General features: G+C 45.2%; 1 protein-coding gene across 2 annotated transcripts in view; it reads left to right on the top strand.

The window, feature by feature from the left end:
- HTR4 (5-hydroxytryptamine receptor 4) overlaps window positions 1-26,831 on the top strand; it is a 99,376-nt gene that overhangs the window by 8,698 nt on the left and 63,847 nt on the right. For both annotated transcript variants that reach the window (XR_007379806.1, XM_048960599.1), the window contains exon 2: window positions 18,372-18,453. Coding sequence is in view for 1 of the 2 variants with exons in the window: in XM_048960599.1 (XP_048816556.1) it covers window positions 18,428-18,453 (26 nt within the window). In the remaining variant the exon portion in view is untranslated. The remainder of the gene's footprint in view (window positions 1-18,371; window positions 18,454-26,831) is intronic.

Here is a 26,831-nt window from a genome sequence, read left to right as displayed (position 1 = left end):
AAGAACAGGGAAGGATCAGGATCAGAAATAGGAACAGAGCAGGGCAGGAGCTGGGCTGGCCCTGCATAGGGCTGCAGGCTGATGCCAAGGGCTTCTGAGGGCTCCCAGGGGAAATGTGGTCCCATGCTTCAGGGCATCTCTGCTGAGCAGAGCATTGGCTTGAAATTGCCTCTCTTTGTTGAAATCAAAACTATATAGAAATAAACAAATAAAAGCTCTGTAGGTGCGCTTCACTGCCTGGAGTACATGCTGGTGCTTCAGCTCCTATTGCTGGTCACTCTCACAGGTTCTGTAGGCCAGGGCGTTTCTGACCTGAGTAACAAGTCCAAGTGGGACCTCATTGGAAGGCTGTTCTTCCCCACCTACACCAAACCAACAATCTGCAATTTGAGCAGCAGGGAGAACTGCATGCAGTTTGGAAAAGAGAGATGCTCCAGAATGGCGGCAGCCAGACCGTTTGGGCTTTTGGAAGCCTTTGTTTGCAGCAGTAAAGCCTGTAAACTGCTGGGTGACTTGTCTGTGTGAGAGTGCTCTGTGGGCTCGATGTCCTCCATGTAAAGAGTGGGGGAGTGATTACCCACTGCTTGTTTGCAACCTCAGTGGTTTTTGCATGTGACTGAGAGCTGTGTGTACAGCTGAGAGGGTGCAAAAATGAAAGCAGTTTTGGGAAACAAGTTTGGTGATGTTAACGCAGTTGAGAATGCTGAGTTCAAGGGTAGCAAGGCCCAAATTCCCATTGTGGAACACGAACAGGTCGTGGCACTCATCAGCACACGGGGCTCTTAGTTGCATGCAGGAGCATGAAGGGGCACTGCAAGTGATGTCACCTTGATGAACCATTCTAGTAAATTTCAACAAATCCAACAAAACCTCTTTCTTGCATCAGTAGGGCTGTTGGAAAAGATCTTAGGAAGTCACCTGTGCAGGAAGCCTTACAACAGAAGATCCAATGGGTTATAAATAAATTTCACATTTAACAGCAGCTGCAGCACGACCTTCCCTGTCCCTTCCCAGCCTCCATTCTAGACCCTACATTCTTCAGCCTTTTCTTACTATTTCTTTTCTCATAGTTGTTTTAAATCTTGTTGCACCTGGCACAGCTGTCTGAGCTTGATGGTGCCTGGAGGCAGCTGCTGTGTGGCTGTCAGGGGATGGCTGGGGGGCAGGGCTGGCACAAAGCTCATCACTGTGCTGTAGAGATGGCCCCACTGTAATCCAGAACAACTTCCCCATCTTTGCCTTGTCCTGCAAGTCAATGAGAAACAATTTTGCTAATACAATGGGCTGGAGCATCTAATTCAGTTTGCCGTTTATTCATGAGTGCGTTCCAAAATTTGCGTGCACTGCTAGGAGCTCATTATGCAGCTGAAAAAATCATTTGGCAAAGAACATTATTTATACATTAAATCTGTTCTACCTACCATACACGTATTGCTGACTATTGATGTCTTCTCTGGATTTTTTTAAATTATTATTATTTTAAGTATGAAGCAACCAACCCAGTTACTGCTGAACTGTTTATCATCCGAGCTCCTTCATGCTAATGGCTTGTTAGGATTCATGCATTCTTTTGGTTTTACCCCTTCCATGCAGCTGAGCATGGAGAACAGACACAGCCTACCCCGAGCAGCTGGTGAATGAGAAGCGATGAATATTGATGGGGAAGAGAATTTGTAGAACTTGTTATTCACTTAAACTTTTTTTGGTGATGAATATGAAATATTAATAACCACAGTTATGATAAAAGCAAGTCATTGATAGCAGCACTTGGAGATCTGTGAGCTACAATTCAGTTCTAAGGGATTTGCAGGGAGTTTATTGCCACAGCTCCATTAGCTGGATCTCTTGTCCTGGTAGCAATCACATTCAATTCTAATGAAGGAAATAGGATGAATTGATGTAAGGAAAGAATCAGCTCCATGGTTATGACATCCCTAAGGAATAATTTCCTGAAAAGGCAGGTTAGGACCCACTGAAAAAGTGCAATACTGTGTGAATCATGAGATCATAGGGTAAAATATATGTGGGGAAGAATGTTACTACAAATATATCCATGGAGGGATTGTGAAGGTCTGCAGAGAGGGAACAGCTTGAGTAGAACTCAGGGACAATGTGAGAGGATTCCAGCACAGTGCAAGTCAGGCTTTCCCTGGATCAGTCTGGAGAAAATGACGGCTTTCACCCATGAGCGTTCCTGGCTTGGCTGGAAAGGGAATGGGGCTCTTCCTGCTGACATCACAGTGAGCAGCACGGCCACAGTGAGGCCATGTTTTGAACTTAGGCTCTGGGAAACAGGCAATGAACTCCCACATCCTTGAGGGAGCTGCTTGAGGTCTGATGGGCTTTAAGAAAAGCACGGGGTCCCTGTACACGTTCTGTCCCGAGTTCTTATGCATTTCCTTGTTTCTCTCTCCAGCCCCCTTGTCCACCAGACTCTGGGTGTGCAGGAATGTGTGCACAGAGCTCTCCTCTTGGTACATTTAAATAGAGACTGCTTCCTGTAAGGTTTCCCAAGGAACAGAAGAAGAGTCAGAAGAGATTTAAAGATGTTCTCCTCCTGCTTTTGGGCAAATACAAGTCCATTTCTTAGAGTGGACTTTTGCACAAACAGGAACTCAGTCCTAATGAAAAGCACAGTGTGTGCAGCAATCCCACTCCAAAGGAATTGTGGCTGTCCAGAAGATAGAAGTTGTTATGTTTAATAACAGAAGTTTACCACGTTCCGTAAAAGCTTCTTAAAGTGAGACAAGTGTTACTATCCATAACTGTTCCAAAGCATTCATTTGCTCATAGAGCGAATAAACATTCCAACAGTTATAGCCATCAGGAGCTGCTGTTTAGTTTGTTTGTAGCAGTTTGATCAGATGGTGCTGAGTTTGCAAAGGCTTTGTCAGGTGCAGCCTGGTGCAGGGTAAGCTGTGACTGCCTCATGGCCACAGGGTGTGAGCTGTGTGCAGATCAGACCTAAACTAAGAATGACAGTCCTGAAGTTTAATATCTCTGTGGCGGTCATTGTGCTTTGTGTTGTGCTGGAGAGGGGAGCAGAGGAGGAGGAGGGATGGAGAGAGCTGTACCTGCTTTGCTTCTGGCACTCTGGGAGGGCCCTGCTTTTATTTATAGCTGTTTGAAGCCATTCTCACTGTTCTGCTTTACTTCTTTTAAACACTGCGGTTTCCTCTCAGGCCATTTATCTAGACACATGAAAAGAAGATTTCAGCCACTGAGTGGAGGTGGCTGGCACAGGTTGGCTCCAGAGCCGCCGGGTACTAGATATGTGGGGTCCCAGGCTGCCTCTATCTGCTCCAACAGAGATGTGAGGGCAATCTCAGTGTGTGCTTCCATAAGCTTCAAATCTGGATTCATGTAAACCTGTGGGCTTGAAGCATGGTCAGAGCTAACAGAGTTGAGCTAATGCTCACTTTCCTGTACGTCGCTGTGTGAGCAATGGAGTGGCTATGGGGCAGACCTGGGGAGCTGGAGGTGCAGCTGGGGTGGATGCTGCACAGGTTATGCCCAGCTGTACACCCTGGAGAGAGTGGAGGACAGCCAGGGCAGCTCACCCTGCACACAGGATATCTTTGCATGCGCCCAGACACGCTCAGAGTGCGCCCAAATAGCATGTGCTGATGCTTTTCATGCTATAAGCAGTGCTTGTCCTTGCAGGTGGATCCATAACTTCCCCACCTCGTATGTTATACAACACAAGGAAATAGGTGTTTAAAATTCTCCTTATAATAATGTTTGTTTAGGCTTTCTATATTTAAGCTGACTGAAGGTCGACTGAATTGTGCCAACAAAGCATCGTTTCCAGAGGGCAGGTGGTGCTCCCCAGACGCCTGTCTGCAAACAAGCTCACAAGACCTCAGAAATGAGTTATCTCCAGGATGACAGGCATAGCTCAGGGAAGGGAATTCTCCTTCAAATGACAAAATACAGAGCTCTTGTGCTGAGCACAGAGAGGCTCATCCTGGCATGAGATCTCACAGGCTGAGCACCCCAGGCAGCAGGAACAGCACAGCGCCCACAGCTGCCCCCAGCCCCAGCACACCTCTGCAGGGAGCTCCAGCTGCTGTGCTGCTGACACCTGCTCACCTCACCTCATGCTTGGTGCTGTCGTGGCTTGTGCATCCTGTGCCACTAATGAGAGAGGCTCTGCCAGCAGTGAGCAGGGGACGCTCACACTCCTAATGTTGTCCTTTCCCTGTGGCTCTTCCTCTGTTGTCCCAGCTCTGCTCACACCCAGCTCCTTGTGGGGACTTGGGACTGTCCCATTAGCATCACATGAACCAAGCCCTGCCTGGCTTTTTGCTCCAGCCCTGGGAAACTGAATAGAAATACCTCTCAAGCAACTATCTGCCTTTGTTTCAACAACAGTGACATTTCTTTGCATGTATCCAGGCTGTATTTTGGACCTTTAGATACTGCAGCTGGCAGATACATCTGGAACTTGTTTCCTGACCAGAACATTTATTGTTGACTAATTTTGTCCATCACAACTTCTTATTAGGACAAGTAGATTTTTTTTAAATTTTCTTTGTGATGGATGGTGTAAGTATGAGTAAAAGTAGGTTGTTTCACGAGCAGTGGGGGAAAAAAAAAAGATATAAAATAGATCCTTTTGCAAACACCCACATAGAAAATTTTAAAAGCAGTCTCAAAATATTAAACTGCATCTGTAGGCTGCAGCTCATCCTTCTCCATTGTGTATCACTGTACTCCATAAGGGGAGGACAAAATCACAAAGCGACTTTTAAAGCTTCTTTCTGTGCACTTATAAGCAGCTCCACACTGTGCAGCAGTGCTGTGTTATCCCCCACAACTGTGTACTTGTCGTGCTGCCCTGTATGCACCTGGAAACAATGTGGAGAAAACGCTCCAGTCTGGAGCATCCAAGGATGTGCTGAGCTGGGTGCAAATTCCCCTCTGCATCTTCTTCAGTGACACTCACTGACTTTGCTTTCCAGTTCCTATGGCATAGTTCAGATTTGCTGCTCAGAGCTGGTCGCATCCAGATCTCAGCTGATGCATATTGGATTCAACAAGGATTGGGCATAACAAGTGTTGAGATCCCAGAGGAGCAAGGCTCCAACGCTGTGGCAGAAGTAAGGGAATACTGCTGTGAAAATGATGACTGATAGCTTGTAGATGGAGCAGATTTATAACCTCCATGTCCACATCAGACTTCAGCCCCTGAATGAACCCACAAAGGCATGGCTTAGGTGTGAGAGATACAGAATCTAAGAAATGTGAGCACTTTCCTTCAGCTGGTTTATCTGGTTGTGACCGACCCTTTTTCATGCTTAAAACCAGCAGATTTCAAAATAACAAACTTCTGTCACTCCTGGTGCCACACAGCATCCCATCGGTGCCTCCTGCAGCGAGCACAGTGAGACCTCCACATCCATTTAGCACAGGAGTGGCACACGAGTCCAGCTGCACTCAAGGATTAGGAAGACCTTGCTATCAGTAACTACACAGTGTATATGACTGAAAGCCATTCCTTGACTTTGCACATTCAGAACTTGTCAGTAATGAATAATGCACAATGTTTGGTTCAAACCCTGCTGTTCCCATGAGCTTTCTTGAAAGTCACTTCCTTTGCTAGGATATTGACAGAAAGCAAACCCAAAAACAGAAGGATGTTTGTTTAAATGTGTGAATGTGTATTTTTGTAGTATTTACCTTGCTGTAGTTTTAACAGGTTGTTATAAAGGGGAAACAAAGCTGAAAGCTCACTGTTATTTTAAGAAAAAAGTACAGCATAGTTGCTCAGGATTCTCTGCAACATTTCTGTGTGCCAAAGGGGGGTGGGTATTGCACACCTAGGACTGTGTCATTCTAGAGATGGCTGTGGCTGCTGGAAAGTCAGAGATGCTTTGCACTTGAGAATAAGGAGCGGACCCGTCAGCCTGATTTGATCAGCAGTCTTACCAAACTGTGCGTGATGCAATGAAGCATCTGGGGCTTGACAATATTGGTGCAATGCCTTGAAAATGCCACGGTCAGAAAATTCCCAGCCTGCTCAGCAGTCCTCCAGGGCGTTCGGGATCTTCAGCTCTTTCCTGGTGTTCATTCTCTGGCTCCTCAGGCTGAATGGGAGATTGGTTCTTAAACGTTGCCAGAGGATATCATTCATTTAGAACAATAATACAACAGCAGTGGGTTAGTCAAACAGTAATTAGTAACAGGTCATGCTATAATTAGAATGTCTGGTGTGGTTGGCTACCTCATCCTTAATGCCTCCAGTAAGTCAGCAAGCATTTGGGTAAGCAGGGGCATGGCAGGCAATGTAGGGGAACACACAGACCTTTCTCTTTGCATCCCTTTATCCCAACACTCAGTGTAACACTCCCAGGTAGCACTTTCTTCTCTCTCTGTTGCATGAAATCTTGAACAAAAGCTCCTAACAGCTCTCTAGAGTGATTACATCTCATCTGAAAAGCTTGGAGTGTGGGGGGGTATAAGGAGTATTGCTTTTCTCTCCTCTTACAAATGGAGAGAAGGAAAGTTCTGTTTCTCAAGCTGAGGTTTACAGTTTATGTGTCTTTTTTTTTTTCCTTCTTTCTATTTTAAGCATCAGGTTTCCACAATCCTATTGTCTGAGCATCAGAAGTTTCTCTTGCTTAGACAGGCAGTGAGATTTTGGTGCTTTGTGTGTGAAAGGAAAGAAAATATCTCAATCAGTTACGAGTGTTCACAGGTTTCTGCTGAATCTTGCTTCCATGGAATGATCTTCTGTATTTCAAGAATGAAGGGCTGAATTCTGTGACTAGTGATGGCAAATAGCTACCAAATAATTGCCCCACACATCAGAGTGAATGTGTTTCTCAATCCTTGGGTGCTCCAGCAACACCCCCACGTTGCAATTTCATCTCTGCAGTCTGCACTTTGCCCTCCATTAGCCAGGCTCTCCAGAGCAGCTCCCACTTCTGCTCTCCTGTGCTCTGATCAGCTCACAGCTCTCACCTTGCCATTGTCTGCAGTGATTTGCCTTCTGATAGAAGTGTGTTCGGTCACACTGCACTGCTGGACTGTGGTCAGTACAAGTCAAATATGTGCTTCTTACTTGTCTAAATTTGCCTGGATTCAACTTTCAGCCCCAGAAAGTATTCAGAGCCACTGAATAGTATCATCCTGCTTCTTGAGTGTGTGCTTACAGGATGTGCTGAGTCCTTCTTCAGCCTGTCCTGGAACAAAATAACTGGATTATGCTCCAAAAAAATCGCATTGTAAAAATGCATCTTTCAGTTCTTTCATAAGCCTCGTGGCTTTTCTGGTATGCATTTCCAGCTATCCAACATCTTTCTTAAATGCCAACATCAGTATGGAGCAGCCTACTGCAGCCTGGTTACCTGCCTTCCCTTTTCAAGATGTTCCTCAGAATTTTATTAGCCATAACAAATGGCATTAGGAACTTGAAATGAGCGGCAATGAGCAGGGACCTCATGTCCTTTTCAGAGTCATTTATTTCCAAAGCCAGATTGCTCTTGTCCTGTTCGTACTTCCTTATTTTGGCTGCCTCACCTAGGCTATACACAAATGCATATTGTTTTCTTGCAAAATATATCCAAACGAACTCTAAATGATAATTTCAATGTTTTTTTCCATGACACAGATGAAAAAATAAAATGAGTAGCAGGAAACCAATAACAGATTCCCAGAGGACCACATTAGAACCAGAACTGTTGGACAATATTTCCCAGTTTGCATTCACGTTTGAGGCTCCTTGCTATACAGAGTTTCACTCGACTCAGGAGTCTTGTACTGAGTTGATACTGCACTTCCTTTTATATGAAAGTCCCTCATGTAGTACCAAATCAAATGGTTTTTCTGGGGATCAGAGTATACAGCAACTTCTTACTGCAATAATGCTGTTGATTAGCCCTGAAAACAGAAAGGTGGCAAGGTTTATTCTCCTCTAATCCACACTGTACTGCCGAATTCTGCTTCCCATCTTTAATTCTTGATGCATTGCACTCTTTATGAGGCATTTTATCACTGTGCTGGGGATCAGTCTTGGATTGACAGGTTTATAATTGCCTAGATCATCCATTTCATTATTTCAAAATACTGTTTTTTTTGTTAACTCTGATGATCAAAGTTTATTAACCATGTGTAAAGTTCCTCACCCAGGCCTCTGAAAAGGCAATGTTACAATATCTGGACATGCTAATTTTGAAGTGGCCACCATTAGTAATTGATGTTCAACATTTTGTTTGATGTCTGTGGGAATGGGAAAGTTCATCACCACATAATATGGCTCCTAAAAATAGCACAGATGTATTTATTGGCCATATCTGCTTTTCCTGAATCATGATCAACAACTCTACCACTTTCTGGTTGATCAGCCTAACTTGTAATACTTCTTTTCTTCCTAATACGCACAAAATCAAGCTGTTCTGCACCTGCAGATTTGCCTGCTACTTCTACTACATACTCTAATTCCCGACTCATAGCTTCCCCTTGCTTCTCACTGTAGTGTTTTTTGCAAATGCTAAGCAGCTGTCATGTCAGACTCCTGCCTCTGTATGCAGTTGTGGGTATGGAAGCTTCTCTGTGCTGCAGGGACGGGACCTGGTGTTTCTTGATCTCTTCTTTTAGCATCCTTCCTCCTGCTTTGACTCTCTGTTTTCAGCTGCATTAAAACATTAAGAGCTGCCTGCCACAGTCACCACGTCTCACTTCAGTGAATGTTTCCACCTAGCACAGGATCGCTTTGTCCCATGTAGAAGCCTTGGCCAAAGAGATTGTGCTCAGCCTTTCTTCTGCATCATGCAGCAGGGTGAGGGAGTAACTGAGCTGCTGATGCCTGGCCCAGGGCAGTGCCTGCTGCTTCAGCAAATCTCATCCCCAGTGGGATGCGCATTCCAGAACCACCAGAAATAAGGAGTGAAGCCTCTGGCATCCAGTGCCTACCAGATCTATTGTTTCCCTTCAGAGCAGGAGAGAGACTGGCTTTTTACACGGGCGTATAGTGATAGGAGAGGGAGAATGGCTTTAAACTAAAAAAAAGGAGATTTAGGTTAGATGTTAGAAATTAATTCTTTACTCAAAGGGCAGTGAGGTGCTGACAGTGCTGCCTGGAGCTGTGCTGCCCCATCCCTGGAGGTGCACAGGGCCAGGTGGGAAGGGGCCCTGGGCAACCTGATCTGGCTGGAGGGCAACCAGCTCATGGCAGAGGTTTCGAACTGGATGGGCTCTAAGGTCACTTCCAACCTAAGCCATTGATTCTGTGATTCGTTGATTCTATGAAACTGCACTTCACTGGCAACATGAAGTAAGATGCCAGTGCCCTGCTCCCCAGCACAAGGAAGGTGATGGCACGGGTTACATAGTAGAGAGTTTGACAGAAACCAGCCTCATGCTGTTTTTCAGGGAGTTGCAGTCTGATATGAGCAGAATTTTAAAAATGCACTCGGTCAAAGTATGTGTGCTGGTTGAAATAACAGTTCTTTATGAAAGTGTAGAAAATGAGCCATGTAACATCTCATAGCTGCTGGGTGTCTGGTGCCAGACGCAATTAGTGTCTGGACAGCTTGTTTTACCTGGAAAGTCTGGCTGATGAGAACTCATAGTCCACCTAAAGTGTGTCCTGTCATTCTTATTTTGGAAGTAACCTGCTGGAAGCAGCTTGCTCTGTGTGCTGATTTACTCTTTTCCCTCCATCAGGAGTGCCGTGAAACTCACGGTTTTATCCAAAGAAGAGCAGTCTTCAGGGTCAGCCCTCAAGGTCTCACTGTGCCAAGTTTATTTTGGTTTCTTCACTTTTAGTGACCTGGGAACGATTCAGTAGCTTGGTAATTCAATTGAAGAGAAGGTGAAAACAGCAGCAGCATCCTGGGAGGTGCCCATCTCTGCAGAGCTGGTTATGGAATTGCACTTCTTGACAGGCGTGCTTCCTATGCAGAGCTTGATCTCAGTGGCTGGATCCTGCCCTGGACAGGTGCCTCTCCCACCGAGGGTCACTTACATAAGCTTGCTCCATTTTTCTGCACTAGAGATCCCCATCCCTTCCCTGAATACCCTTTCCAGCCCTGTGCCCCACAGCTTGTGTTAGAACATGGAAATGAGCACATTCTTCCCCAGCAATTGCCAACCAGCTGGCCTGCTCCTTAACCCGCTGCATCCCCAGCCTACCCAAGCCTCCTTTCAGCACAACTTCTGTGCCAGGGCTGTACTGAGTAGCCTCATGGGGCTGGAGTTGACTTAAAATGCCTGCTGTGGGATGATGGATAGACCCTAGCATCCTCAAACTCTGGGCAGCTGGAGCAGCCAGGTTAGGGGCCAAAACACTTTGATTGCTTTCCCTCAGGAAAAGCTGTGTTACTGTGGTGGCTTCCCTCTGACCGCCACCAGAAAGGATCTCTGCTGTATTGCTCCTGTATGTAAGCAAGTGCAGTCATCTCGAGATAGTTCTGTTGCTGCTATGAAATGCTTAGAACAAGCTCTACCCTAGGTAAGATCAGAGCCTATGTGCTGAGAAAGTATTACAGTGTGTTCCCTCTTACAGCATCTCAATCTTTTCAAGAAGTAATTATTTAATTAACCTTTTGACTTTCCCTGATGGTATCAGCTTCCTAACCAGTGAAGGTAATAGCCATGTGCTTTATATATTTTGTACAGATCTGGAGAATCACATGTTCTCATGGGGACTGTGATCAGTTCAGCTTGCTGCTCAACTAACTGACTTTTTAAGAGAGGCGGAGGCAGATGAGTTTAAGATGAATATTCTCAGCCAGTCTTCTCTCTGCACAACCTGTCATCTTTCAGCAGTGTGAAGAAATGGCTGTAGAGGCATGAGTCACTTTGGTTGGCTACGCAGATCAGCAGTTCTGAGGGCGTTGTCGCTCCTTCATCTCTTAGAATGTCCCACAAATGTGTGGCTTTCCCACTCCAGCACAGGGGCAGCAGAGAGCTTCTGGCTCAGGTCTTCCAGTGGCAGTCGTAGTTTAAGGTTTTTTTAATTATGATAAGGGTGGTGAAACACTTGAAAAGATTTCCCAGAGGGGTGGTGGTGCCCCATCCCTGCAGACACCTGAGGTCAGGCTGGAGGGGCTCTGAGCCCTGATGGAGCTGTGGGTGTTTCTGTTCATTGCAGGGGGTTGGACCAGGTGGCCTTTAAGGGTCCCTTCCGACTCAAATGATTCTATGAATTTGAATGGGTGAGACACAAAGCTTCTAACCCCTTCACACAGCTGAAATTGCAATGCTAGCTCCGTGCACCTCTGCTGATTTCATTAGTCATAGTTCCAAGAAGTAATTAAAACAAACAAGTACATCTATGCCAGGAAGAATTCCGATTTCTTCTCAAGTCCTGATCTTGCAGATAAACAGTGGCAGGTGCTTTCTTCCTCCTTGTATTTCATGGGCCACAAAGCCATCTCACAGCAATGATAAAAACGCAGAGAGGAATCTTATTCCAACACCATAAAGTCAGTCATGTGTGGCCTCCAGATGAGGAGCGGAACATGTCCCTGCACAGTGCCTGCAGCCATTGTGGCCTGTGCTCTGAGCCCATCTTTGTCCTGGCTCACTCCCCTGCTTTGCCCCTCTGCTTCCTCACAGCCCCCATCTTCTGCAGACAGTATGGGAATCCACGTGGGGCAGAGAAACGGGCGGAAAAGGCTTTCCTGCAAGCAAGGGGTTGCCCCAGATAGCAAAATGCTGGCTGTGAGGTTCCTCTCACTGCCTGCTCGCTTGGCTGGAGCAGCACAGCCATGGCTGGGATGAATGCCCTTCTTCATGAGCATTTCTCTGTTTGCTTTGGAGCAGGGCAACTTGTTTAAAGCAGGAGCTGGAACCTGTCCTTGTTTAAGAGGATTGGGTCTGAGTCACTGCACGCGTCACAGCCCACAGTGTCCCTGCTGGGCTGTGAGCTAACCTCTGCCACGGGAGCACATCTCTCTGCAGTTTGCTTGCAGTAGGAGAGTGCTGTAATGGCTAATTATTTATTAGAGAACTGGTAAAAGTGGGGTCTCAGATAAAGCTCGGTGAGTTTTATCTGTGCGCCGAGTTAATGATGCTGCTGGGCTCCCTGGAGCTCATCAGCCCTCTCATGAGCTGTGGTTTGCCTTTGCTGCCATCACACCTGTGTCTCAGATGAAGGTTTTCTGCTTTCCTGGCATTTATATTGCATATTTCTCTGCTGTGTGTTTCCTTCTCAATGGACAGCAAAAAAAATGCAGTTGATGGCAATTGTAGAAAGTACAGCCAGTGCTAGTCTGGGGCACCAGTTTCCACATCCTGGTTATTTTCTGGCATGCAGACTACAGAGGAGCTGGAAAGTGTGTTCTAGGTAGGGAAAAAGTGGCAGTGAACTGTTGGGAAGTTTTACGACAAGTCTCCAGGAATGAAGCATGTTAGTCCTGTACAAATCCCTGTCAGACACACTTAAGGTTCTTCTGAAGGGTTAAGTGGAGAGCAGCACAATATTGTGGTTTTAGCCCTTTGTGATGGTGAGGGAACAGTAACACTGGTTTGTCCTTGCAAGCACAAAACCAATTGTCCAAGTAAATCATGCCTGTCTGCTTCCATCCCCACTATGGACGCACTCTCTGAACTCAGCTCCCTTCCTGCCTTCATTTATTGACTGATCTGCTGTATCTTGGTCTTTTGGAGACCAACAGCCTCCTGCTGGATCTTTCTGTTGGCTTACTGTGCTGAGGGCTTGATATTGCAGTGAAAGACGTGGAGCATTCTGATTACCAACTGGTAGTAATTGCTGAAGGTGAGAGCGGTGAGGTGCGAAATTTCATAATACTAATGTCACAGCAAATAACTCCTCAAGTTTTATAGCTGTTTTCTCTCCTTAGAGCTCTTGTACAAACATAGCTTGGTACACAGAAGGATCTCATATAGATGTCCCTGGAACAGAACAATGTCACCCTTGAGCAGCCCATAGAAACTTTACTGCTGTAAATACAGAAGTAAACACTTGGGTTTGTTTGCATTTTGTATTACTGCTATCAAGAGCTCTAAAATAAAGTTTGCTTCAGTGTTCCTCAAGAAGATAAAATCATGCATCTAGGACAAAAATCACTTGGTATTTTTGCTGTTACTGGCACACATCGAATGGATATGTCACTCACAAGCAAAAAGCAACCATTTTTTGTAGCCTGTTAATATCATATGACTGAGAAAAGATCTCGATTTGCAAGGCTCTGCAGAAGGTATGACATGAGCTAACCACCCTGGGCTCAGCTGGCAGAGCAGCTCATGGCTGTTTGGAGAGGGGCTTGGATTTGCTGTACGTGCTGTCGGTGCAGGACCTTGCAACTAGGGCTTGCTTTCAGAGAGCCCATGGGCAGAACTGCAGCTGTGTCCTTTGCAGGGAAACAGCCTTAAGTTTGGTGTCAGTATTTCAACCTGGTTTTTGTGAAAGTCCAGAGCAATAACTTGGCATAGGGGTGACAAGGCTGAGGGATGCTGGCTGCCAGGGCGTGCGTGCCAGGATGGCAGTGGAGGAACACCTGTGTGTCTGCAGACACGTGGGACAAGGCGTTTGCTTCCGCTGTGAGCCACGCACCATCTGCAAGTCCTGCGTCACTGGGGATGTAAACCTGCTAAACTTAGCACCTATGGCTTGGTTTGTAAAACCATGGAATTCAAAGAGTCATTCTGTAAAGTAACCCTTCAGTGAAAGGATGTTTCTTGTCTTTGTCTATTGAAAGCTGGACTCCATTTCCTTTTTTCAAGTGACACATCAATTTCATCTTTTTACTTTTGCCCATTTAAGCAAAGTGCTTAACCTGCTGGAATGATGTTCATTTAAAGTCAATTCAGCAATCTGTGCTTGACAACTGAAGGACTACTTAGCAGCTTTGTCCTTACAAGGAGAAAAGCACACAGCAATGGTAACGAAGGCAGGAAGTGCCGTGGGAGGGGGCAGCACCTTTATCAGAAATGGACTGAGGAAAGAGAGGCACTTTATTGGACTGAAGTAGTTGAATCCCTGTGGCATCTCTTGCTCCTCAGGCATTGCTGTGGGCTGGAAGATGTACTCTTGCCGTACTTGGAGAGTTTGGGGATATTGTCCAAAACAGTGATGAGCAAGACTTTAGTGTTGAACAAGAGTTTAGCTTTGGACTGGGTGATTTTCACTCCACAGTACTGGTATATTGTAGCTTGGGGAGGTTTTGTCCATCTGGCCTCTGTTAACACCTGCTGTTTCTCTGATAATGCCGAAGATGGAGCTACAGAAAAAATGACCCCACATATGAAATATGTTGGGAATCAGGGAACAACTTTTTTATTCAATTCCAGTTTTAATTTAGTGGATGTGCACTACAGAAAGTAAGGAGCCTCCTGAAACCGCAGACTCAGATGTTAGCAGTCTTTATTTATGTCAGTGATTCTCTGGCTTCAGCTAGAAGAAAGCTGAATGACTCCCTGTACCTAGAAGAATTTACTCTCTGAGATGTGGAGGATAACCATTTCCAGAGGAAGGCTGAACAGGCTTTCCAAAAACAGGCTTTCCAAACGTCTGTGACAGGCTCTTTTCATCTTCCCCCGCTGTTACCCACTAACAGTGTGTGTCTCCAGGACTTCTACAGTGAAGTCAAAGGCTGCATCAAGTCATTGTCACTGCTCCAAATAGACAAGACTGGCAAAGGATGTGAGGAGAACGGCCAACTTTTACCTTGAGTTTATAGAGAGAGGCATGAAGTCGGAGAACTGTAGGGAACTGTAGGAACTCCAGTTCTCAGAGTCAGAAAAAGCATTTTTTAATATCCTCCTCCCCCCACCGTAGTGCAGAGGAGCAGCATAACAGTATGCATCTGTAGGTGAAATGAGATGGGCTTTTCAGACTGCTCAGTCCACCCTCAGCACTGTTTCATTTGAGGTGTCACAAATGATGAAGCAGCACAATCCAGCAATGCGAGAAATGGAGGTGTAAGTTTTTCAGGAGAGTGACTCAACTTTTCTGTTGTCATCAGCTCAGCAGTGACAGAAAGTGGAACTAGATGTGGCTTGAGTAGGATGGGAATAAATTGGATAAAGAATGTGTCAGTGTCTCAGTTAATCGGTGCCTTGCAAGAAAAAATTCCTCACAAGGCTGGCTTGGCTGTACGTGTCACCTGGTGGGACACTTCCATTTCTACCAGGCAGAACAAGGCTCCTGGCAGCAAAACCCACCAAGGCCACTGGGCAGAGCGGGCGAATCTGTGGTCAGGTAAGAGAGGACGTTAGTTGTGCTGGCCAGCTCACTCGTGGTCTTGGAGAAGTGAATTCCTGGTTAGTCTTAAAGCTACTGAGTAAAGGATCCCCAACAGTCTCTACAACTTGGTTAGGAAGGTGCATTGATTCACCCATATTCTTGTTCCTTTTTTGCATCCCATGACTGTGTAGGTAAGGGAGTGGAGAGGCAGAGCTAGGGCACTATTGCTGGGCTGCCTTAGTGGTGTGCTGGGTGAAGGTATGAGGCACACATTCTTGACAGATGGGTGGCTTCTGGTTTCACTGAATACCATCAGTGCAGCCTTGCTGAGACTTGTAACTGGATTGCTTTTCTCATGTCTGAGCCAGTCTCAAGTGCAGTCAGTGATGACTAGGACTAGTCATCCGCATATGATATATCTGCTCTTTTTTGGTAGCACTGATTAGAGGAGAATAAAATAAGATGAAGACTTCTTGTCACACAGAGGAGACTATGCAGCTGTCATGTCAAGCTTGCTGAAGATGCTGTGCTTCAAACTTTTTCCATTAAAAATGTTGGACTTTGCTGACATGGAAAATACTGCCAAAAGTACTGGTCTCAGTAGAAGCTTCTTTGGGGGAACAGTTTTTTTGCAAAGGTTTTTTAGCTTAAGAGTTCCTTATTTGTTTTTTAAATTCTAAAATATCATTAATATAGATATGTTTTGGGTTTTTTTTTTTCTGATTACCTGTTTTAAGGGTAATCCCATTCTGTCCTTGGAGGCATTCAAGGCCAGGCTGGATGTGGCTCTGGGCAGCCTGGTCTACTGGTTGGTGACCCTTCCCACATCATGGGGATTGAAACTAGATGACCTTTGATGTCTTTTTCAACCCAAGTCATTCTATCATTCTATGATAATACAATCAACTAAATATTCTACTTTGTTCTAATAATACACTGTTGGTGTGCTATTTTGTGCAGGAGGGGCTACATGTGTGATGGGCTGGGTGACATGCAGGCTGAGTTAGGAGGACTGTTGTCTCTCTGAGGCAAAGGACAGTTTCCTAATTGAGTATGAGTAATCACTTTAATAACAAAGAACAGCATCAGGCCCTTAATATGAGCCAAATATGTTTACAGAGTAATTCTTTGAGAGATTTTGCATTATATGATATTGTGTCATTTTTCTTTGAGACTCCAGTTATTGCACATCCCACCTCTGTGCTGCTGTGGGGAGAAGCAAAAGGAAAGACGTCCTCTAAAATACCAATGATGAAGGGAAGATGTGGGTTGGGGTAGTGCAGATGGGTGGCATTTTTTTGTTTCATGCCCACCCTCTGCTCTTGCTCACGCCCACACGTACATCTTTCCCTTGCAGCTCAGAACTGTAACAGGTGTAAACGGCAGCAAGCAGTGCGGTGCCCTCCCACTGTGACAGTGAGTGCTCATGTCCCTTTTCTTCTGCACAGCAAAGGAACAGTTTTCCTTGAGTCAGCGTCAGCTACTCAGATTTTCCTCGTGGCACACCTGTGCTAACTCAGCCTAAGACCAAGTGAATATCTTAGGTCTGGGGGCTGTTTCTGCCCTATCCGAGTCCCCATGGTGGGGTCAGTGAGCCCCTTTGGTCCTCAGCCTCCTGCATGGCACACCGGGACGATGCCATGCTTTTGAAGGCTGCAGTGAGGGAGAAGGAAGCGGTGCTCACCAGCTGTGGCAGGCTGCAATTTACTGTGTGTCCTGTTTGCTGTACAGCTATCCTTTCTGAATTGACAGAACAGGAAAGAAAGGGCTCCTGCCTTGATTTGAACCAAAACACTGTATTAGACCCATTCTTATGCATTTCCTACAAATTAATTTCAATTAACTCAACTCATATGCCAAATGAGCAATTTCAACTTGGAGGTTACTCAGGTCTCTTTGGAGATGAAATAATTAGGTTTATTTTTGTCCATTACTTTGAGCTCAGAGAACACTGATTGCATTTTTATATCCCCAAAGAACATTTCTAGGATACTCTTCCTGCATCTTTGACAGGCAGCTGTCCCAGCAGCCTGCCAGGCATTTCATTCCATGGGCGAACTCCAGAGCTGGAGCAGAGGAGATGATATATTTTCACCTCCAAATTAAAATTGGAGGTGATTTCTTAGGGATGCAGAGGTGACTCGATGAAAAATGTTAGACTTGTCATCCTTATACATGCAAAAGGCAGTGGTAGTCTACATATTAAAGTCTTTCCTCAGATAAAACACTCTCTTGTGTAAGTTTTGTTGGCAAAACTATGTATAGTCTATACCTTCTGAAGTGCTAATTCTGGTAAGTGCTGAACCAGGCCTGGATGGTGGGTGTTCATTTGCACGACAAACCTGGCATCGCATCCGGGAAGCCTGACTCAGTACTACTGCAATCTCTGAATCCAAGTAACCACCATGACATTATTTTCATTTGAGTTATTATTAATAGTGCCATGGTGGTAGCATTATCCATGGCTCTCCAGAGAAATAACACAAGGGGCAATTAAAAGCCAGAAATGCTCAGAAACATATCCCATTTTTTTTCCATTGAGTTAACAGCAGCGAACGCACAGTCTCATTATTAGGATGGTGTATTCATTTCTCATGATGGATTTTTGATAGAATTAAAAGCCCCATTAATATTTATATCACTTAGTGTTACTGGGAGTAAGTACATTTATTTTAACTCAAGCTGCAAATCATTTAGTTCTTTGTAATTACAGTGCTACTATTAAGTATTCATGAGGCTATACAATACAGTGTCACAGGAAACCTGTTTTAATTTAGTTGTAAGTCAATGTTTTAATTTCATGTAAAAACAGAAACTAATTTACCAAGCATTCTAGCTTGTCTTTTCCCAGCCAGGTTTTGCAAGCTTTCCTTAACTGATTGTATTTAAACAACTTCCTATTGCTTTGAGTGTTTGTATGTTTGGAAGACTTAGGTCCTGTGCAGCTGTATGTTGTCATGTCCCATTTCGAATGGGAAGGCCTATATAAGCATAGGCTGGAAGAGGTCACTTGTTTCAGATAGCAGAGAATTGTGTTATGGCAACTCTTTGCAATGGTATGATTTCATTTTGACACCTCTACTTAACCTCTGCTGTCAATAAGAACAGAGCAGAGGGGTAAAATGCAGTGAACGGGTGTCATCACTGGGGTAAATGTGAACCCATGAGAGGTTCTTTAATTTATAACTCTCCTTTCTAACTCTCTCCACTGCAGGACAAGGTCTTTTCTATGGACATTGAACACCCAGCTACCTATGCCTATTGCCTGTGATGGAAGAGCTTGATGTTAATGTGAGGTAGGATGCGTTGTATGGCTCCTGTACCACGTCTCATCCAACCAGTGAGCTGCTATGGTGTGCCTGCAAAGCTGTGGGGTGTTCTTTGCTGTTTGCCTGTAGATTAAGGTCTCCGCTTGTGCAGTGGTGCCTGGTTTTGCTCTTTTATTTGTGTAGATGTAAGGTGTGGCTTAGATGAATTTCGAACTTCCTTGCAATTGGACAGATAAGATCCCATCAAAAACTGCATACTGACACATTTTGGTACTGATCACTGTGATCCTGGAAAGGTGATGACAAAAGAAACTGTTCAAGAAGCCTGGATCCTGCCCATGGCTGTCCCTAGGATCTGGGGCTGGCTCTGGCTCTGCCATTCTCAGATATGATCTGGGGGTTTTACTGCGGGACTAGGGTTTGTCTCTTCCCTTTTGACTGGCCAAGCAGACAGTGATGCTGATCAGCATAAATATTGATTCACCATTGTGGGGAGCTGAACTTGATGCCCACCAAGCCCATTTTACACAAGGGTATGAAACATCTGACCAAACCTGGGCTGCTGGCACAGACGCAAGAGGAAGCAATATTCCAGTAGTGATGAGAGTTGTGCATTTCCACAGCGTTTCCTCAGAATTAGCTCTAGGAAATATCTTTTTTGATGTTTCAAGTTTAAAATTCCAGAAACAATTCTTCACCCTTCCCCTGTCTGGGCACTCAGGTGACATGAGAAATGCCTTGGAGGAAATTGCACTGATAGAAATGTATGCAATCTGATCTTCCACAAAACCTTTCCCTAATGAGTTACTGAAGGGAGACCAGGAAGAAATAGTAGAGAAGGGGAAACATGATGTTGCCCTCAAAGGGACCCTGCCATACCACGCTGCCCTCGCAGCTTTCTAGCTCTTGGGCTTACCTGTGCCAGCTGCATCCCACTCTCTTTAGTTTTGTGCACAGAGAGAGATGATACATCTTCAAAGATGATTTCTCTTCTTAATGGATCTCCTCAAAGCACTGTGCTATCAGAGGAACATTCCAGCTCTCATGCACCTACTCAAGCATCAGGAAAGTCACCGGTAACCCAGGTTGCTGCTTTAATGCACACTTAGCAGGGCACGTTGTAACCTGCTAATCAATGCTGAAAGGTAATGTGTTTTACTTAATGAAATGTGTCTTGACTTTTTAATACCAGAAATGTAGTTAAGTGCGTAGGCTACCCAGCTGCTCTGTAAAGGGAATTAAGGTGCTGACACCAGACAATTGTCCCTACTTTTTTTGTTCCTTTGAAGATGTTAGGAAAAAAGAATCTATTTCTGACAATGATGAAAAAAAATCCCCCCAAATACATTTCCACATTCACAGAGGGAAAATCTCTCAGCTTAGAAACTGAGAGCTCAGAGAGTATCTTACCTTGCTCACGGTTTTTGGTAATGTTCTATTTGCCATTGATGGAGACAGATGCTGTCTTGTACTTGTTTGACTTGTTTGTGTGCTTTGAAAGTTTAGGCTGATATTTCCAACACTCCTTTACAGCATTTCTGCCTCCTTATGGGTGGATTAGTCCTTTGGTGGGTGGAGTGCTGCCATTTGCCTGGAAAACTGCAGCTTAAGTGGAATGTGCTCATTAAACAATGAAAAAACAAAGCTGAATCCTGTTAGATTTAGGCTTTGTAAGCGTCTTTCCTCTTTGTTTCCAGTTGCAATAGTTAAAAGCATGCAGCATAGCACACCATGAGAAGTACTAGGGAGGATGAGGGTTTGCCTGCTGCAGGGATACCTGTCTGCCCTGTCAGCTCACTGCCAAAAATGCCCTCTGAACAGGAGAAGGGTTTTCAGAGGCAGTTCCTGAAGAGGCTGAGTTCTGCTGGGAATTAGCAGGTGCCACCAGCTGATCGGCCTGACCCTGGCAGATCTGACAGCATGTTTAGATGCTAAAAGGCAGCATAAGGTGTTCTCAGAGGTCTGATGAATGAAAAACCGTGGCAGGTTGAAAGCTCTTCAGCATAAATATTGATTCACCATTGCCTGGATGTTCTGATCAAACACTGTGGTCAAATCTCACTTTCATTATACTTCAGGTTCAATTTTGGCTGTGGCTGTGTTTGAGCCATGCTGATGCAGTCCTTCATTTCTCATGATTGGTGGCACATGCAGACTTCCTTCTAGGTGTATAATTTAATCTTGCTTCCATCCTTTTCCACATTGTACATTTTTGGCTTTGAGCACTTCGCTTGTCAGCTACCAGCAAGGAGCTGCTGTTCCTCCTTTACCTCCCCTGATTTCAGCTTTTTTTTGCTGAATGTTTTCTGTTGAAGCCAGGGTTTCATATGTTTGCCATGACTGTGTGAAGCCATGGTGGGAGCTCTCAGGTCCCCATGGGTCTTGGTGTGCTCCTGTGGAAAATCCTCTGGCAAAGGGAAGCAAAACCTGGGGAGACAGGAGGTCTTTGTCAACCTGAGGACAGCAGCGAGAGGGACAGGTTGGCTTTGTTGGAGCTGAGCCCTGTGGAAGCAGCAGGCTCATCTCCTGCCCTCATGTGTGTTTGGTGCAGTGACCCAGGGGATGCTGAGCTTTCCAGTGGGGAACAGCTTTGCATCTCTCCACCTATCTGAACACTGCAGGCAGATTCAGCTTTACAGATGTTTCCTTTATGTGGAAGAAAATGGTTATGTATTTTACAAAGTGTGAAGCTAGAGATATGTTCCTGGCAATTTTTGACATTCTGCAATGGGACTTGTATTTATCACAGAGGGGTGGCAGGCCTCATTTTCTTTAATACTAGAGTTGAAAAATAAATGAGCCTGCAAGTATTTCTATTTATATTTTACGGGATTTTTCAATTTCTTGTGACTTGGTGATTGTTATTGGGAGCATTTATTATATGCAGTAGGTTAATGAGATACTGTCAAGTGGTTTGGAATGAAAACTTGAGCCCCTGAATGAGCTGTAGAGCAGAGAAGAAATATTCTCTTTATTCTCCTCTTTTGAAGCAATTGTGTAAAGGTATTGGGCACATTCATAAGCAAATGTGAGATGGCCCTTCCTACTGCCCGGCCCCAGCCCAGCAGCACTGTAGGCTGTTTGCTGCCTGCAGATGCCTCCACCATTAGCCACAGTGGCAAAATCCTCTTCTGCCGTCTCAAAGCTGTTGACAGACCACTCTGCGTTTCCTTTGCCAGTGTCAGTGCAAAGACCTGATTGAAAATACTGTGCTAACTTCCTGAAAACTGTTGGCTTAAAGTTTTTAAAAGAGCTTCTGGCACAGGCAGGCTCCAGGGTGGTTTGCAGGAGTGCAGCACATAGGAAAGCTGCAGTTATTGACTAGGGGCAGTCTGAGCACTTCTCAAAATCTGCAAACTGACTTTCACACGTTGGGTGGTGTTTCCATTGGCCAAGCACTCTGCTATTGCGTGCTACATATTCACTGCGTGGCGATGTTTCACATTGCTTTTGAAATATTTCTGCCAGGACTGCAACCCAGGACGCTGTGCTCCGGCCCCATCCCTTGGCACCAGAGCTCCCATTGCTTTCCAGGTCCCTAACTGGGAGGAGAGAAGCAGATGATGGGCTCTTCTCACACTCATGGTCAAGGACAGGGAAGTCTCTGCTGTTTGAATGGATGCTTGTGAGAGCTGGTCAGAGCTGGTCTGTGTTGCTCATGCTGTATGGAAGAGTTTTTGCTTCCCCAAGTGCTAGGCAAAGGCTGATATGCTCTTGAGAAATAAATTTGTGGGGATAACATTACTAGAAAGTTCAGTGCAAGCAAATAGCTTTTTATATAATCCTTTTTATTGCTGCTGTTGGTGAAGGCAGACTCCTTTTGCTAAATTAACTTTGGAGAAACAATATATTATTTGAGTTTGTCACAACAGTAATTGCTTTTTATTTTTAAGCTTAGCCCCCAAAACAACTGAATTTTAGATTGATGTTAATTGCTTCTGAACTTGGTTTTTTCAGCTTTAGTTCTCTGCTTGCTGAAGGTATTTTTGTGGATATTTTTGTGGCTTGAAGTATTTTGAAAAAGGCAGAGCCCTCCAGCAGAACTGTGGGGTTCATTAATCTTGTCTTGACTTTGAGAAATGAGAAGCAAGGTGAAGGAAGAAGGAATCAAATTGGTTGAATTAGTTGTGTTTGGAAACAAAGAAAATACTGCATTATTTAACCCAGCTGCTATTCCCAAAGCCCTCATACACAGGGACAGCGAGCACCAGGTATTTCTGAAGACAGCTGACCTTCCGACTTGAGATATTCTATGATTCTGTTCTGAGTCTCCATTCTGAAGCCTTCTCTTCTGACTCAGCAGGCTCCTTCCTGCCCCACCTATGGGAGCAGGGCTGCTGGTGACCAGCTGTGATGTGGGTTTGTTGCCTAAAGCTGGTACGGGCAGGGGCTTCTCTGTGGAGAGGGCAGAGGAAGCTGGGGCTGCAAGCAGAGGTGGATGTCTTTGGGAGTGGGCTGCGCCGAGAGGCTGGGACGAAAAGAACATTTCATTTGCGATTCTAGAGAGCAGAAAGCTTTTAGAAGAGAGCCTGTGTGCTAAGTGCCCTGGCATTCATAGAAAGCAAGGAACTTAGGATGCCCCAAGTGGACTGCTTGTGTTTATTCTCATATATACACAAGGTCTTTTCAAAACCTTTCCAGCTTCTACACTTCAAGCCATTAAATCAGTGTTTATTTCAAGGCCTCTGATCATGTTTCAGTCTAGGTGAGAAACACCAGGCTAAAATGTCACTTAATAGGCCAGAATTAACTTCAAGCACTCTTCTCTTCCTAGTTGCCTCTCTAGGGGAAGACCAGCTCTCATCCCTGTGATACCACTGCATGCGTCCATGCTATTCCATGGAGACAGACTTACAGACTGAGCAGACTTTTTGCAGAGAGCCCCTTTCCCTTTTTGCATCCCCCAAAGGGGACTGGTGATCAGCAGAGCACCAGAAATGTTCAGTAGCCAAAGAAGCCCTGAGCAAGCTCTCTGTGCTGAACTCTCCCATGCAGCCACTCAGCAGGAGCAACAGCCGTTACCAGCCTGGGCACTTTCCTTATTGTTGAACTTCTTTCCTCAGTTTCTAGGGAAACACTTTATAGCACTGTATTTATCAGAATGTCTTTCCAAACACCTCCGCCAACACTTAATTAATGGAATTTTTAAACCCAGCTCTAGCTTCTGCAAATCAATAGCATGCTCCTGAACGGCAGCTGTGGAGCAAGGAGATGGATCTGCTCCATGCAGTTTTTAGAGGGTGCAGAGGGGCTGTGTATGCTGAGCCCCTCACAGGGTAAGGATGTAATGCATAGCTGGGATGTTCTTCTGCATGAGGCTGGCAAAACTCCATCTGTCTGCAGCTTTGGGTCTTCTGGAACCAGCTGTTCTCAAGGTCACGTTCCCAAGGAACCTGTGGCAGGGCTCTTAAGGCCGGGCTGCTGCCAAACCTGAGCTGTATGAGAGGCAGAAATTGAATGGCTTTTGCTCTCCTGTTAGTTAAAATTCCCTGAGTGACTTCAGGAAAAGTGGCAGAAGACAGTCCCCAGGTCCGGGGCAGATATCTCTGCCATCTTGGGGATCGGGTGCTGTGAGCTACAGTGAGCTGTTACTTCAGATCCCTGCTGCAGAAGGAGGCAGTCATGTCTTTGGAAAGGGTGTTTATAGTGTCTCAGATGGGAAGGATATACTATATCAAAACATATTTAGTGCTTTGTTCCCAGCCATGAAATTAGGGCCTGCTATGGGTGGTATCAGTGACCGTTGATAGACTATCACCTTGGAGCAGAGTGCATTTCCTGTGCAGATAAGACCAGTACTCCAGTTCTTACTAAGGGCACTCTTTACACTATTTATTTTGTTCTTATGTGCAGTGGTGATGAATCACCAGTTCCGTGCTTGGCAAAGCTGTCACAGGTCTGAACCTCCATCACGATCTGAACTGTCTTGCCCTGTCTGTTAACCAAGGACTTGCCATCACATCTCCTCTGACTTCCCAGTGTCAGATCCTGATTAAATGAGACTGCTGTCTGAACACAAGCTTTGGCACTTGATGGACATGACTGTGGAGCTGAAGCTTTCAGGGAGTACTGGGCTGTGTGAGCAAAAACCAAATAACTGAAGGCCAAACTGCTCCACTTCTGAGCACAGCAATGGGAGATGCTTGGTCTGCCTGTTGCAGATGACTGCAGTTGATCCAGTTTTACTCCCTTCTCAGCCAGTTAAAGCTTAGCGTGGCCTTATGAAAGTCAAGACCTTCCTGGGATGTGGTGCTTGGACAACAGGAAGAATTTGATCTTGTGTGTCAGATGCTTCTCTATTTCTCACATCTGAGGAATGGTAAATCTTGCAATTTAAAAATAAACAAGATTCCTTTGCAAAAAAGCCCTTAAGAATGTGATCTCAGCACTCTGCAGTCATGCTGAGGACAGGAGCCAGGTTTCCAGCTCCATGCTGGAATACCAATTGTAAATAAACCAGCAGCTGATCTTTTAACTGCACTTTGGCATTGTTGTAACCTCAGAGAGGAGTAAGGGAGAAAGGAAAGAGCTCTGATTGCTACTGGTGAGGCATGGGGAGGGCAGGGTGCTTTGAAATAGCTGGCTATCCATCTGTTCGTGGATCAGAGTGCAGGAATGGGATTGAACCAAGCAGGGCCTTTCTCTTCCCCGGGCACATGAGCTTGTGCCAATATGAGAAAAATGAAAGCTAGTCTTAGCTGTTATTCAGTCCTATCTGCTCTTCTGTCACTTCTCATTTAGCAGGTGATTACAGCTCATCCCTGTCTGTACAGACACAGACACCTTTCTTGCTTTTCCATTGCCCCAGTGTTAATACACCAGATATCTGTTTGTTCTTTGGCTGTATGAGTTTCACAGCCCACCTTCCCCATTGCAATATTGGGTCACTGCCACAGAATGGCACTGGATGGATGTAAAGCAGACTCCAGTGTTTGGTGTGTCCTGGTAACTCTGAGCTCTTTTAAAAGCCAGTTCCAGGAGTCCAATGGGTGTAAACACATTACTCACCACATCCCCAGTTCCTTAGCCTGATCTCCCATTTGGCTTTTAGAGTCCGGCTGATGTTTTTTCTATCTTCTTATCTTCAGATTTATATCTATTGACATTTAGTTTCTGTTCAAATTTGTTTTAAAGGCCAGGACCTGAGAACACAAAGGCTACTTATTTCCAAAGCTTTATTTCCACAGTGAGATCATGGGGCCATGGTGATGGGCCAGCTCATCACTCACTGTCAGTAGATTAGCCTGGAGACCTGTTCAGGGCTAACTCTTCTCATGAACTTCGAGCACTTCTCTGGAAACAGGCTCTCTTTCTACTCATTAGGGAGTCAAATAGGACAATAAAAAAAATGCAAGGAGAAAATAGGCAGGAATTACATGGTTCATGTTGACTTGATCAAGAAGTCTTCAGTACTGATGATAGCTCTGAGCGGTGGGAAAACTGACCACGAACTGTTTGATATTATCTGCATAGCTTCAGACAGAGTCTTGGGTATTTGGAGGACTTATGCAAGCAGAGGATGACACAAGAGTGCAGACAGATTTTGAGTTTCCCTGTGAAAAGGAAATAGTGGGAGGAATGCAAGGACTGTTTCTTATCCAGTCTCCACCACAGAAGTTTCTTTGGGACTCATGCATCAGGATATCCATGTTCTCTTTGCTGGTAGAGATCCTTGGAAAATTAACTGATTGCCTTACTTCCTTGGGATGAAACTGCTGTTGTGGTATTCTGCATCATGCTAAAGTGGAGGAACATACTTGTTCTCCATTCCCGAACAGCTGGGATAGATTTGGCCATTATTTGCAATTTCCATTGTTATGGGCCATAATGGGGGTGTGATTCTCAGGAAGGGCTGGCAGCTACAATGAAACATGATTTTTTTTTGTTCCTTGCAGTTCAGCTACTGTTCAGTATGCTTTCCTGAGCCCAACACAGTGGGTCTAGTCCAGTACTGTGTTCTTGTATTGTTTGTACTTTTCCCTGTAAGCCACACGCGCTCAGAGCCCTTGTTGCTGCCATTTCCTTTCAGCAGTGTGAGGATCTGTTTAGAACTGCTCACAGTGACATGTTGTGGAACACAGGTTTCCACTGGAGCTAAGGGCTATAAACTGATGTGGCTATTAGTGTCGCTCAGCTACTGAAATGAGTAAGAAAGTTCACAGGACCAAAAAAACTAATTCCAAAACATAACATAACCTTCTGTACTGACCCTCAGTGAAAGTGCTCTCCAGAAACATCACTATATTAAGAGTTTTATGACTATTAAGTTGCCAACCACTCTGCAGCCCCCTCAGCAGAGAGTTTAAGAGATGAGAGCATCTTCTCTAGCAGCCCCTGGCAGAGCAGTTTGGCTGCTCAGTGCTGGTAGGGATCTGCAGACCTTGGGTTGGGATCCAGTTTCTCTG

Source organism: Lagopus muta, chromosome 14 (genome assembly GCF_023343835.1).
Source record: "Lagopus muta isolate bLagMut1 chromosome 14, bLagMut1 primary, whole genome shotgun sequence".
NCBI lineage: Eukaryota > Metazoa > Chordata > Aves > Galliformes > Phasianidae > Lagopus > Lagopus muta.
The sequence above is the reverse complement of the archived record's forward strand: the minus strand, read 5'-3'. Positions and strand labels throughout refer to the sequence as shown.